At 33.2% G+C, this 14821-nt stretch overlaps 1 protein-coding gene across 1 annotated transcript in view; it reads left to right on the plus strand.

The window, feature by feature from the left end:
• COMMD10 (COMM domain containing 10) overlaps positions 1 to 14821 on the plus strand; it is a 174097-nt gene that overhangs the window by 40339 nt on the left and 118937 nt on the right. Inside the window, exon 5 of the mRNA XM_019651240.1 lies at positions 2008 to 2118. Within this exon, the coding sequence (XP_019506785.1) occupies positions 2008 to 2118 (111 nt within the window). The remainder of the gene's footprint in view (positions 1 to 2007; positions 2119 to 14821) is intronic.

Raw genomic sequence — 14821 nt, forward strand, 5'->3', positions numbered from 1 at the left:
GTGGGAGTCCCTTTGCTGCTCAGCGTGTCCCGCAGAGTTGTGTTTTCGCTGCCGTGGTTTGCGCGAGCTAATTCAGTGACTTCCTTACCGCGGCCATTTTCTTCCTCCTCTCATGACTCTTTTCAAAATTACCTTTCCTTGTGAGTGTTCTTTGATTCATTTCAATTGAATTCAATAGATATAGAGTGCCTACTACATTTAAAAGACAGAAGACATTAGATAATCAAAATGCCTTATAGTTATAATGCTTTGTGGTTTCCAAAACACTTTGAATATGCATTTTCTTATTTGATATTACCAATAACTCAGAAAGGTAGATAGTTCAGATAGATTTATTTCTCTTTTGTATGAGGAAATTGAGAGTTTAAAAGATTGTGACTTAACCCTGGTCACATAGCCAGTGAGTGACAGCCTAAGCATGAACCAGAGCATAAGCTTTAAGTTTAGTTCTCTTTTTAATTCTCCCACACTGCCTCTATGCGGTGACTAAGCTTACATTAATTTATGCAAAGGCCTGACCACAATGGGGATATGCTTAACTTATTCACTTAATATTTATCTTCATCATTTATCTTAAGTGCTTAAAGGACAGGGATAAGATCAGTTAAATGAGATCAAAACAGTTATAGGTCCATATGAATGCCTAGAAGGTGCTTTTCAATTATGATAGTGATGTGTATCAAAATGCTTATATATATATACGAGAGTGGTTATGATGTGTTTTTTCTTGTTTTATTGGCGGATCCATTGACTGCGACTTGAAAATATTAGAGACTGTGCTTACTGTAGTCAGTGTTAAAGATGAGCACATTAAGGATCTTTACTTACTATGCACTATTACATTGATTTTTTTACTTGTGATACAATGGATTATGTCTCTGTAACATCTTCCCCCATCTTACCCATAACTTCTAAAAGGTTCAGTGCCAGAGAGAACAGAACTGTATCTTTATTTTCTCATCACATCCTCTCTCAAATAGATAATACTTCCATTGCTCTCTTTCCAATTTGGCTTTGAGTCACTGCTGTGATTCTAGCTGTTGAAGAGGCTTTCAAGTTAGCAATTAGTATTCTGGTTAAGTAAAAATTGTTGTGAGGCTGCCATTTTTGTCAATGCAGCTTAGGTAGTTTTACTAAATCATTTATTAGGGTCATGTTGTCAGAGGCATATGACAATTGCATTTCACAAAACTTCCCTAAATATTGATACTTGAGATTTACTGGAAATTAAATCTACAATTATATACTCAGTTCTGAGGTTGGAGAAACCAATAATCTGTCAAGTTCAATAAAAATACATTTATGCTACTTTAGTCTGTCTTTACTATTTTTGCCTTACCTGATTAAATTTTGCTGTTGTGTTCATCAATAAATTCAAAGGAAATGTTCTAATTAGTTTCTGTCATAACTGGGCACTATCATAAGTTAGAATACTTTGGAAAACATGATAATCTATTGGGTAACACCTGCTCACTAGTAGGTATCAATTCTTTGCCTGGCTCTATTCCAGTCTCACTAACTGTGTCTAAATGTGTGAACTTCTTACCATCTGGACACTTCAATTTCCCTCTAAATTAAAAAAAAAGTCTTACCTGTGTTCTACCTAATGCAAAGAATTTTGAAAGATAATGGAAGGTCATTAAAATGATTATCACCAACATGTGCTATTTACTAGTGAAAATCGATAACTGTTTAAAAGTCATTGTCTTTAAAATATACTATTTTAAAATCATTGACTCTCTTAATGTACTTTATTGCTTAGTCTTAGAACTTTTATTTTTAGAACAGAGTATATTTAAAGACCAGTTTTACTGTTTGAATTTGACAGACATCTAATGAGCCTAAAAGAATGGTTTGTGGAGTACGCCAGTTAAAGGAGCTTGGAATCAACTTTCCACCAAGTCCAGGCTCTCCATGTTCATCTCTGCTGAGTGGAGATTTGCTTGAAGTTGACTGTTTTCTTCCTTCTGTGTCATCTGATTTCTAATTTGTGCTTGTCTTTTATAGCTAGAGACGGTGGGATGGCAACTTAACCTTCAGATGGCTCACTCTGCCCAAGCAAAACTAAAATCTCCTCAGGCTGTGTTACAGCTAGGCGTGAGCAATGAAGACTCAAAGGTAAGAAATGGGAGCTCACCGAAGTGATGAATACATCACTTTTTACTATTTCTTGTACATTATTGTTAGAAGGGTCTTTGCTCTCAGGATTGAAAATTTAAACACAGTTCAATTAAAAAACAACGATTAACAGGTCGACAGGTTTTGATGTTGGAGTGACATATCGCTTTGCTATTTATTTGAAGAAATAGCTTGTCTTGCAAGGTGCCTTTCTTTCAAGAACATAGTGCCTTCTTTTAAATTCTGCAATGGGAAAAATTGGTAGTAGCCATATAAAATTATGGTTTTAATGTTTTAGATATTTGTGGCTATTCCTGAGTGTTTTGTGTTTTAAGCTGAATATGGTAGATGGAATATTGTTGTTGTCCAGCCAGTGCCTGGGATATGAAGATGACATGATTTGTGTTTGTGTGTTTGCATTATGTGTGTGCATGTGTAAATCCCAGCTCTGGCAAAATAGAATTTTGGATTAGTTTTATACTGTGTGGTGATTTCTCCTTTGGTATTAGTTTCAGAAACCTTGAATGTATTATCAAAAGTTAAAGAGTTCTATGGAATAGTTTGTCTAACTGTACCATATAGAGAAACGCATATTTCAGATATCAGTGAGAGCTATTTTTTATATTTTTGGATTGTAATTGATTATCATTTTAAGACAGAGAAGGGGGAGTGACCCTATGTCCTCTAAATAAGTGAGACTTTCTCTCACTGTAAGACAGAAAAATAAAGGTGAGAATGAGGTAGGAAGATCTGAGGAAGGAGAGAGTAATGGAAGAAATGTTGTTATTTATAATATAATGGACATTGAAGGATGGGAATATTGCGACTTTTTGTTAGCACTTTCACTATTTATTATATCAGGCACATTCCTGTCTTCCTTATCTGGGACCAGTGCCTAGCCCAGGTTACATGTCTACAAAATTTTTAGGCAATTGAGTTGGGTCTTATATATAATCTGTTAACTTATTACAGTGTTCAAAAATATTTCATTTCACACATTTTCACCAGAAAGTAATATAAACTTAGTGGTTAAGAGTAAAACTGACTGATACATATGCTCTGCAATTTAATAGCAGTGTAACCTCAAATGAGTTACTTAATTTTTATGAGTGTCAGTTTTTTCATCTGTAAAATGGGCATCCTGTTATCTGTCTCACAGGGTTTTTGTGAAGATTAAATACCCAATGTATGTAAAGTGCTTAGCCTAATGCCTAGATCATGGTAAATGCTCAATAAATAGCTGGCTGCTACCATCTCTCTCATCATCAGTAAAACTTTCTTGGCTAATGAATAAATATCTCTTTGTTTAAACCAAAGCTATCATTCCTGATGAAATTAACCTTTGTTTTTCCTTTCCCTTGCATTTTTCCTTTTATTTCTTGATCATATTTTTCATATTTATTATTACTGGAAACTGGAGAGGCAAACGACAGTCTAAAAAGAGCTTTTTTTCTCCCATGAACAAGGGAAGGCATTCCTTTAGATTTAGGATAATAATCTGGAACTCACTGGTATAGACTGGGACTATGCCATGAGTGAAAGAAACCACGCATGTATCTACATACATACGTGCATTCATTCTCCAAGTAGCTATATACTTTCACTGTTGTATTTCTCTTGACTACCATATGTTAAATAGCTAAATGCAATTTATAGGTTGGAAGGCACTATTTTGACTATATATTGGATATGCTTTAAGCACCATGACGTTGGCAGTGCTTGACTTTGTCCTCCGAGTGACTTTATTGTGTTTTCAAAATATGTCTACATCTCTGTTATATTTTTAGGCAGTAGGAATGAATGAGTAATGCTTCTAGTAAAAGAGTCATGTTTTTAATTTGTATTATTTAAGAAATGTATACAGATGTGAATGAGATCCAACTCATTTGAGATAATGGTTTGAGTACATTTGTATTTTTGTGTGTGTTGCTATTCTGAAATTTTGGATGAACATTTGGTTACCCTTATAACTTGCAGAGCTAGAGAACCATTTTCATAATAGACAGATATTTGGGAAAAAGAGCAGCAGCACACAAATGTAAAGGACATTTTCTTTTTTTTTTTAAAGATTTTATTGGAGAATTGGGGGAGAGGAACAGCGTTGGGGAATCAGGGAAGGGGAACAGACAAGTTGCTGTCCTTTTGTTCTTCAGTCTAGTTGTGGATGTCGTTTCACTGGCCTATGTTGGTATTGTGATCATTGTGATCTTCCCAGGTGAGCCAGATTGGTTGCCTGTCACTGGATGGCCGCTTACTGCGGCTCTTGGCAGCTCACGCCAGTTGCTGGCCGCTCACGGTAGCTTATGGCAGCCCACTGCAGCCCCACTGCAGCCTACGCTGGCACCTCACGGATTACCAACTCCAGGTCGAGCTGTTGTTCACCATCTTAGCTGTAGAGGGGGCAGCATCACTGGCCCTCATGTGGGATCCGATCCGGCTGCCCTGCTGCCCAGAGCTGACGTCCCAAGCCAACTGTTAACCAACACGTCACTTGACCGGCCCAATATTTACATTTTTTATGTAGATTTAAGTGAACCTCTTTTTCTGTATTGTGTATCTCCCCTATAGCATTATGTGGATTTGGTCTGTTTCTTATATCTCCTAAGCAATAGACATCTAATGGAGTGTACAGCCACTGTCAACCTGGACAGAAAGTCTCCAGGTGATGTGATGTGCCCTAGCCGTAAAGAAACAGTTAACTACCACACCTTTGTTCCTCTCAGTGACATGTTGCCTGGAAGTTTTGCTTTTCTTTTGTTTACATTGTTTTTGTTTTTATGATCCAGTATTCTATTCTTTGTACTCTTATTACATCTGGTTGCTTGATGTTAATTGTTATGTAACCCCTGTTATTAAGGACCACACACTACTTTCCCTCAAACATTTGCTCTTTTCTGAAATGAGAATTCAGGAATTCTTGACAGGTTGGAATATTAGATAAAAAGAATAGGAGTACGGAGGATGTTTTAAAAACCAATTTTGTTAAAGGAAGGGAGAGCTATTATTAAAAGGAAGATTAAAAGTTAATCACTGGTCAGTTTATGATGCAAAGTACCATAAAGTACAATGTTATTCTTACAAAATTGGTATTTGTTTAAAACAGGAAGCATTAGGTACATTTAGGTAAAATTATTTTAAATATACATTTTACAGGGTAGTTATCCTGAAAATATGCATATATTGAAATAATTCTGAGATGATTAGAGGCAGTGCAAATTGTTAGAGAATATTTTGATGGTATTGACTTTTGAGCTGCTGAACTGAAAATTTACTGTAATTTACTGAAGAGCATGGTTTCTAAGAATCTCTTCTCATTCACTTCCAACATACACATGAAAAGTGTAGCCTGCAGTGAAGTTTTAATTGCTATCACATTTGATAACATTGTTGTACTGGTCTCCTTTCTCTTAGAACATTCTATCTCAAGGCTTTCCTGTTTTGCTACTAATTTTATCATGAAAACTGGATGATTGTAGTTTTTCCTACAGTATTTTGATATCCATTCTAGCTGTTTTCAGTTAGCCTTAGTGTTTGTCTATTGCATTTAACAAAGTGAGATTATTTTCCTGTTTCACAGATGCCTTAAAAAAGGAGTTTTAGGGATTTTTAATGTGTGGGTTTTGTTTTTTGTGTTTTTTTTTGGTTTATTTCATTAGGGGGCAGTAGAGCTCTTTGCTTACCTAACTTCTGGCATTCACAATGTTATTTGAAATAACATTCAAAATAATTTGTGAAAAGTCAGTAGTTGTGGGAAATGCTAAGTGTTTACACTTCCAATCTGTATATAACAATAGACTTGTTTCCATTAACAAAATCAATGCCTATTAATCAGATATGTACAGAACAAATAAATGAAATCATCATGATTTCAGTTTGTAAATTTGTATGTGATCATTTGCCAAAATGAAATTTATTAAAAACCTTCTACACTGTTAACTTTTTTGTTACATTCTGTCTCTTGTATTGATTTCTTTATAATAAAAGAGAATAAAATAATCCCCAAGATAGCTGAATGGCTTTACTAGTTTATAGTCAAACTAGTTCCAGGCTAATCATAGACAGTTGACATTTATTTATTTATAGAGAATAGCAGTTTTATATATAACAAATGTTGGTAATTTTGAATGACATTAAAGCTTTAACTTCGAATACCCTGAAAATACTAAAATATTTAAATTTCACTATTAATCTTGCATTATTGCATTTTCCACAGTAAATTTGTTGTTCAGGACAATTATGTTTTGTTCATAAGTGATTCTCAAATTTTTTTGTACATCTTTTAAGAAAGAACCCTGTGTTTCATTTTGTTTTCTTCTTTTGAAACAACTGGGTTGAAATCACCTTGCTAAGAGAACTTTCATTTATGTTCATGTTAAATTGGATTATGCTCAGGTTGCAGAAGGTACTTTCAGGATGGGTAATTATGATTTCAAATGAAGTTAGGACTTTCAATACCAATTTTTTGAGTTAGAGATCTTCATTTTTATTTTCATAACTTAGAACAAATTCTATGTAGAGTGAGAAGAAGCGGGGGAAGCCTTTTTTTGGTGCTTACTTTGTACTAGACACGGTATTACCTCCTTTAATATTTAAAACTCTCCACCAGGTATGAATTATTCGTATTATCCTTATTTTATAGATAGATGGAGAAATGGAAACACATGGAGGGTAAATTATTTTCCTACATTATACAACTAATAAACAGCAATATTATGGATTGAAATCAGACAATTTTATTTCAGAGTCCTATGCCATATTCATCGCTAGGATGCTCTATAATTGTGCTTATTTAATAATTTAGTGCTTGATCCTATAATATATCTATGTTCAAAGTATTAAAAGCTCTTCTAAAATGCAATGATTATATTACTGTTGTTTTTCATAAAAGTATAGTTATATGTACTCTAAATGTTATTTTCCTTTTTATTTGATTAAGTTGAAACAAGCTAAGACTTTAAATCAATGAGAGACACTAATATACACTTTTATATAGTAAGTAAAGTTTTATGTTTTCATGTTGTTATCTCAGTTCAATAGAAGCTACATTTACTAACATAGCTTATTGTAAGGACTGTATGACATCATTGATGTTGCTGTCTTATGAACAAAGAAATGGGGAATATCATGAAAAAAAACACATCCCTAGATCTATTTATGGCAGATTTCTTAGTAAGAGAAAAATACATATGCTATTCAAATCATGAATTCTTGTGTTAGAAATGTAAAGTCTTTGATATCCTTAAAGGTGATGTTGTGCTGCCTGATTTTGAAGAACCTTTGTATTTTTCTGAGCTACTCTTATGAGCAGGTCTGAATTTTACAAATGTTGTATTTTTGTTAATCTAATCTCCATAGGGAATTTTATTATTTTTATTTATATTTGTCATAGTCCCATGATAATTTTAATTTATTTTCCTCTATTATAATAGCTGTACATATTTAAAATTGACATTTAGAAAATATAGGGAAAAAGTCAATTAAAACCAAATATAATTTCAGTACCCACAACAGTTATATTTTGCTACATGATCTTCCAGTTGTTTTTTGCTATGCATCTATTAACTTATAAGTGATTTTAAAAAAAATAGTGACCTAGGAAAAAGAATTGAAGTTTTATCATTACTGTTCGATATTAGATATGGTTATGAGAAGATAATCTCATGCATCAATCAGATTTTTTCCCCTTTTTGCAAAAATAGCAATTATTTCTTTTCCTACAATATACTATCTTGTGATCTGAAGAGACATTCTATAAAGCCTTGGGCTTTTTACTGAGAAATTTTGTAAAATGAGCTTTGTCTCCAATGCTTCTGTGTCAAGATACTTTTATTTGTGTCATTTGGGGTGGTTATTCAGGGTTCAGAAAATATTTAAGACAGGTTAGTGATTTTTATTCTCAAAATGATTGATGAATATTGACTGTCTTTTTTTTTTAATGTGTTTTATTTTATTGCCTAAGTTGTATATGTTTATTATAGATAACTTGAAAATTATAGAGATTTGGAAAGAAAACTTACAGATTTCCCACCAAGATGCAGCCAAACTATTGGATCATTCTTTTTTAGTGTTTATTCTATGCATACTTTCCTTTGAGAGTCTGATCATACGATTTCTTTGATTTTACCTCCTGGTTTTTTTTTTTTTTGGTTTTTTTTTAACTTTATAACCTTTTCCATAGTACTTCAAACTCATCATTAATATATTTTAAATAACTGCATCATCATATTTTGGCCATGACATAATACAGTTTTTTTCCAATTCCTCTATTAATCACATAATGAGTTTGTTTCCAGTACTTTTGTATTATATTGTGATAAACATCTTTGTGTATACATACATAGTAGGTGCTCAGTAAACATTTATTGAATGATGAGTGAATGAATGAATGTGAAGCCTTCTTGATATTTAGGGTTATTCCCCTGGAGTATACTTACTTGGTAAAAGGGTGTAAACAAAAATGGGCCTTGCTATAGTTTGGTAAATGGTTTTTCAGTCATTTTGGGAACACACACAGAAACTCAAAGGTCACATGAAAGGATTTAAGAGCTTCTAGAGAAAGGTGTAACCCTCCTACCTCAAAAATAAGTTCGTAGATAACTAGTTAATTGGATAATTTTAGGACACCAGAGAAAAGCCCAGGTATTTTTATAATATTGTAGAGCTTTCTTTTTTTATAATTCCTTGATTCCATTAGTGTACAAATTAAACACACTTTTGTTATATGTGTTTATTTTATTATAGAACATGTAGAAGCAATCTGATCAAATACTTCAGCAGTTAGAAAAAATAGAAATTTTTTTCTATTTTTAGATAATTGCCTCTTTGTTAGATAATTGCCAGATACTTTGAAAACAAAGCGTGGTTCTTCAGAATCAAATTTGTTTAAATATTCCTAAGGTTTTAGGCTCTACTTTTCTGATTATTAATTTTGTTTCATATCCTTTTTCATCGTGACCAATTTTTCAATGATAGTATCCTTCAGGTGTCATATTTTCTAAATAAAAGTAATACAGAAATATATTTTCTCACTTTAGTAGTTTTTTTTAGTTTTGTGATGAATATGACTTTCTAAAAGATCATATGTATTCAAGTATATTGAAGTGTTCAAATCATATGTGTATAGCTTCTTGATGTCGCAGAGTGAACCTCTTGAATGTGTGTGAGAGAGTGTGTCTGTGTATGTGTGTGTGTAAGCTTTTTCCATATTTCTGGCTGCCTAATAGAAAGTCTGCATTTATCCATGATAAGACTTCATAAGCAAACAAAAATATTGCTTTTAGACACTACTTAACTTGGATGAGTAAAAATAGACAAAATATTAATACACAATTAGACTGTGATAGAATTTAATATTGTGGATAAACTGATACAAGAGTCTTGGAGGAGAAAAATCCTCTTTAAAACTACTCCAAAAAGTTTATGTATTTCAGAATTTAAAAATCAACTTTTTGCTAAAATTCTTTTAAATTTTTTTGTGGAATTCCAAAGTAGGGAAACAAATAGTATCACCCTCTCTTGTCTTTCCTAGCTTCTGCACTTTAAAAAAATTTTGAAATCCAGAGGCAACTGATTATTGTAGAATTTCTCAAACATAACAGAATATGTTTAGAAGTACCTTTCAGTTTTATTTGATGTATTTTTGTGGATTATAAATGACAATAATGTAAATGAGTGGTTTAAGTATTTTAAAATAAAGGGGCTAACAAAGAATTAGACATCTGAACAATTAAAATGCTAATAAGTTCAATAGAATAAATAAGCAATAACTTTAAATAGCTCAAATGGAATTCAAGACGTGTTTATTAAGCATTCACTATTCATGAGGTGCTAAACAAGGTATTAGTAATATATAAACAGGTTTTATTTTACATCATGGAGCTTATATTCTAGCAGGTAACATATATTAAGCTTGTAAATCTAAGTTTAGTGACTGTTACAAAAGAGGAAATATATAGAACTATGGAAACTGACAGCAACAAGTTAGAGACTGAAAGGCGGGGGAGTTTCAAGTTGAGGAAAAAGCATATGAAAAAGGGTAGAGACTTACTTTTTTAGTATGTTGAGTATGAAGCAGTTGAGATATCCAGATGGAGATTTTGGTTGGCAGTCTGGGGCTTGGGAAAAAATTATAGATTAGAAATTGAGATATCATTTTGGATATCAATTGGATATCATTGAAGTTTAGCTTATAATTTTAGTCATGAAAATGGAAGAGATCAGTCACTGGAGGAGAGAGTAGAGAACATTAATGAACTCCTAAATTTAAAAGGGAAGTAGAATTGGAGGAGCTTATGATAGGGATGGGAAGGGATGGCCAGAGACCAAAGGAAGAGAGCATTTCCTGGAGAACGAATTCTATCACATGCTGCCAAGAGGTAATAGAGAGGGGAAAAAAGATGCTAAGTTAACCCTCTCAGCTATGAATTAGGTACTAATATTTTCCCTAGTTTGTAGATCAAGATGCAGAGGCGCAGTGGTTAAATACCTTTTCCTAAATTGGATTCTAGAAAGTGATGGAGCCAAGATTTGAATCCAGGAGTATGTGAGTCAATAGCCTGAACTTGTAAGTATCATCACTGTATAATGGTTAAAAAATTTAGTGACATCGAGGTCATCGGTGATCACTATTTGGAGCAGGAGAAGAAGATGTTCAAACATGGAGACCAGTATTGAATGCTGTTGAGAAGACAGGGAAATGAACAGACATGTGACTGTTGGACTTGGTAGGTGGACTTCTCTGATGTCCTTGACAGTTGTAATCTCAATTACAATTGAATAGAAGAGGAAACCTGGCTGGAGTAAATTGAGTAAAGAATATGAGGACATGAGAGAAAATAAAAGCAACCTTGAAAGAGGTAACTCTTTCAAGAAGAAAAGAAATAGTATGGTGAATATAGCAGAGTATGGATTCAGTGACTGGAGATATATTAGAGGAGGTTTGTATGTTGATGCCACCGATCCACTGGGGGAGAAATTGGTCATGCAGGACAGAGAAGGATATAAGTTTCTTGAGAAAGTGAGAACTTTTCAGGTCCAGAGCACAAGTGGAAGGGTTGGACTTGGATGGGAGTGGGATCATATCATTTGTTATAATACAAAAGAAGGAAGATAGGTAGTTTTGGTGGTGGGAAGAGAAAGTTGTACCTGATTGCTTTTATTTTGTCAATGCAGTCATAAGTTAGGGGACTGGGTAGGCCTAGGAGGTTTGAGAACAGAGGAAAAAGTATGAAATAGTTATTTTGGATATTGAGAAAATGAGCAAACTTGGTGTTTTAGGATATTTCACTGTTAATGACTAGTGTTAATTGCCCCTTTGGATTTGTAACCATGAATTTGAAATGAGAGCTGTTGGAAAGTTGTACATTTTTTCTTCATTTTTAGTTGCTTTGGTGCAAATGTGGAATAGGTGGATAGTTGGGTTTCATCAGGATTTCATCTTTGCCAAGTGTATCTATCAGATGAAGGAAAAAAGGGACAAAGGATTGGCTGTGTACAAGGGAGTGATTTTAGTGATTGTGGAATCTGAATCAGGTCAGATGGAAAGTGAGTGTGGGGTGTGTTTTGGGAGTGGGGGTGTGATGAGGAGTGAGAAACTGACCAGAGCTACAACTGGAACCCTGGCCGTGGCCTCCTTAGAGTATTGTGTGGTACAGAGGAGCCTCAGATAGACACTAAGGATCACTCCGGGGGTTTTGTTGAGTCTTTGACCCCTGTGGCTTGGTCAGGTGTATAACATATCCTTTAAAATGGAGAAGTGGATGCAAGTAAAACCTGATGTCTGGTATTTCCTGAGCTTTTACCTTAACTTGGAAACTGACGTGGTTAGTCTATGTATATGAAGATTTGTACCATATCCTAGGAGTTCTCAATGTGTTGGTCAGTGGCTACTCCTTGGTCGATTATATACCCAACATCTGCTAAAAAATACCGATGATACTATAGCCAGAAATCAGTTAAAATATGAATGTTTTATGCCTTACTTGAACATCACTGGTGATTTTCTGAACTGGTATTCTGATTTTGGGTTGGTATTATAAATTTTAGATTCAGGACAAGTAAAGATGGCTAGATTAAATTTTCTCATGAGTAAATTGCATTATTGAATATTAAATTCAGTCCTAATAATCTTGTCCGAAAAGGAGTTAACAATCACTTTTCTTTCCTGACCTACTTTTAAATAAGATTTTGAGCATGTTTGGTGTTAGGTACCATATGAGTGCTTAAATATATCTTTAATGGATTCTGCAAATTATGTTTCTTTCAGATTTTTTTCTTTGCTTGATATGAGAATTATTTAGAGGAAATTAAACTTATATGAAGAGGAGGAATCACTTTTACTGTATATTTCTCTTTTCAGAACAAAGTATTGGTTTTTATGGTAAAGTGAGTATTTTTCTATTAAGTTTACATACAAAATCTTTCTGTATTTTGTGTAGTTCTAGGGTTTTTTTGAGCTTTTCAACTGTCTTTACTATTATGATTCAAAATTGTGTAATTAAAAAAAAAACCCTCATGTTTCTATATAAAGTGCTTTAAGGGTTTAGTCAAATCCTCAAATCTTGTATCACCTGACTTCTTATTTGGAAACGTGGTCATCCTAAGTTGCCTAATGATTGTAAGTCTGGTTTGACTATTTTCTTTAAGCATCAGCTCAGCATCATTAGTCCTGTGTTTTCGGTCTGTATCTGGATATATGTTTGAGGGTCTGAAGGAGCTGTTCAATTAGTGCACAGAAAATAGTTAATTTCAGTCACTTATCTTATAATGGAGAATGATACCAGTAGGCAGTGGGAATATACAATACCTGGGGCTTTAGATGAATAAAGGGTAGACATAGGGTTGGTGAAGCAGTATGTTATTCTTATCTTACCACTTAATGCCACCCCTTGCTATTAGCAAAAACAAGAGACAAAGTTAATATATTCTAATTTTCACAAACCCTGATAGCTTCTTGTTTCAAAAATATTTTGACCCCTAAGTCTAATTAATGAAGTAACAAACTAGAAACAACTTTTTAAATCTCATGTTTTAACTTTTTAAAAATTGTTTTGTTGGTATTATCTGGAGTTTATGTGAATTTTGCTCTACTCAGTAATTGTGCTGTTATAACAGTGAAACACTCTATATATTTGTTGCTATTGTTGTGGTTAACAAAAACATATAGCTGACAAATTACATGCACTGGGTGAAGACGACATGTAATAATAAAGAATGGATACAAAGAAATTCTTGTTTATAAATTTCATTTTTAGGGATTTTGATTTTATTTCTTTGGATTTTATTTGTTTTACACAATTAACTTTTATACTTTCCTAGATTTATACAAATAATTTACATTTAGAAAGGTCAGAAAATGTAAGAAAATAAAATTCACCTATAATCCTACCTAAAGATAACTTTGTATGACATATTTAATCAATATGTAGCTTTTCAAATTTATCCATTATAAACTAGTCTTTCCCTCCATAGAGCATTACATTGTAAAATATCTGTCATTATCAGTAAATGAACTTCTGTTCCACAACATCATTTTAAATGGCTGCAGAGTATTCTGTTGTTTGTATGTTCCATCTTATGTAAGTGTGACTTATTTCTCTGGTAATCCTTTTGCAGGACATTTGCTTTTGCAGCCATATTTAAACTATTGGGTAGATACTAACATATTGCCTAGTTAAAGTGAGGGAAGTAGATCTTAGAAACACTATCCATGTGTTAGAGAGAATTCTAGTAACTGCTAAATATTAAATTTTTATTGCAGGGTAAACATCTTTTCCAGGAATTAACATGTTTGGACATATAGTTTGGAATGTCTTTTAAAAGTGTGTGTGTGTGTGTGTGTGTGTGTGTGTGTGTGTGTGTGTGTGATTATTGATTTATTATTTATTAGGTTTTCAGAGAGAGTTTGCTTCCTCCCTTCCTCTCATCTTCCATCTCTTTCTCTTTCTCCTTCCTTTCTTTTTTATAATGGAACAGATCTTTAAGGGTTATCACTTTGTGAGGGGTATAAACGTCTAGCTACTACATTGTTTTGTACACCTGAAATTAATAATAATAAAAAGAGCTATCCCATTTTATCTCAAGGAGATCCATTTTCAAAGGATAATTTTATCCAAACTTAAAATACTGCCACTTCCTTGGTAAGGGCAATATAATAAATGCTCCAAAATAACCAATCCTTTTTTAATTTTAAGCAGTAAAACAAATAGAATTATCCAGATACAACTTTATTTATGGAATGGGTAAACGCTCATAGACTTTTCCAGCAAAAAGCGATCTTAGATGGATTTGGAAATGGGTTGTTAGATAGGATGCCAAAAACACGAATAAGAAAAGAAAATAGAAAAATTGGACTTTATAAAAAATTAATAACTTTTGTGCATCAAAGGACATTATGAAGAAAATGAAAAGATAACCTAAAGGATGGGAAAAATACTTGCAAATCATATATCTGATAAGGAATTTGTATCTAGAATATGTAAAAAACTCCTACAACTCAACAGCAAAAAGACAACTCAAATAAAAATTTGGCAAAGGATTTGGATAGACATTTCTCCAAAGAATATATACAAATGGCCAAGAAGCATATGGAAAGACAAGCAATGTCATTAGTTATAAGGGAAATGCAAATCAAAACCACAATAAAATACCACTTCATACTCATTAGGATCACTGTAATTAGAGAGAGAGAGAGAGGGAGAGGGAG

The sequence above is a fragment of the Hipposideros armiger genome, unplaced genomic scaffold (assembly GCF_001890085.2).
Source record: "Hipposideros armiger isolate ML-2016 unplaced genomic scaffold, ASM189008v1 scaffold_156, whole genome shotgun sequence".
Lineage (NCBI taxonomy): Eukaryota > Metazoa > Chordata > Mammalia > Chiroptera > Hipposideridae > Hipposideros > Hipposideros armiger.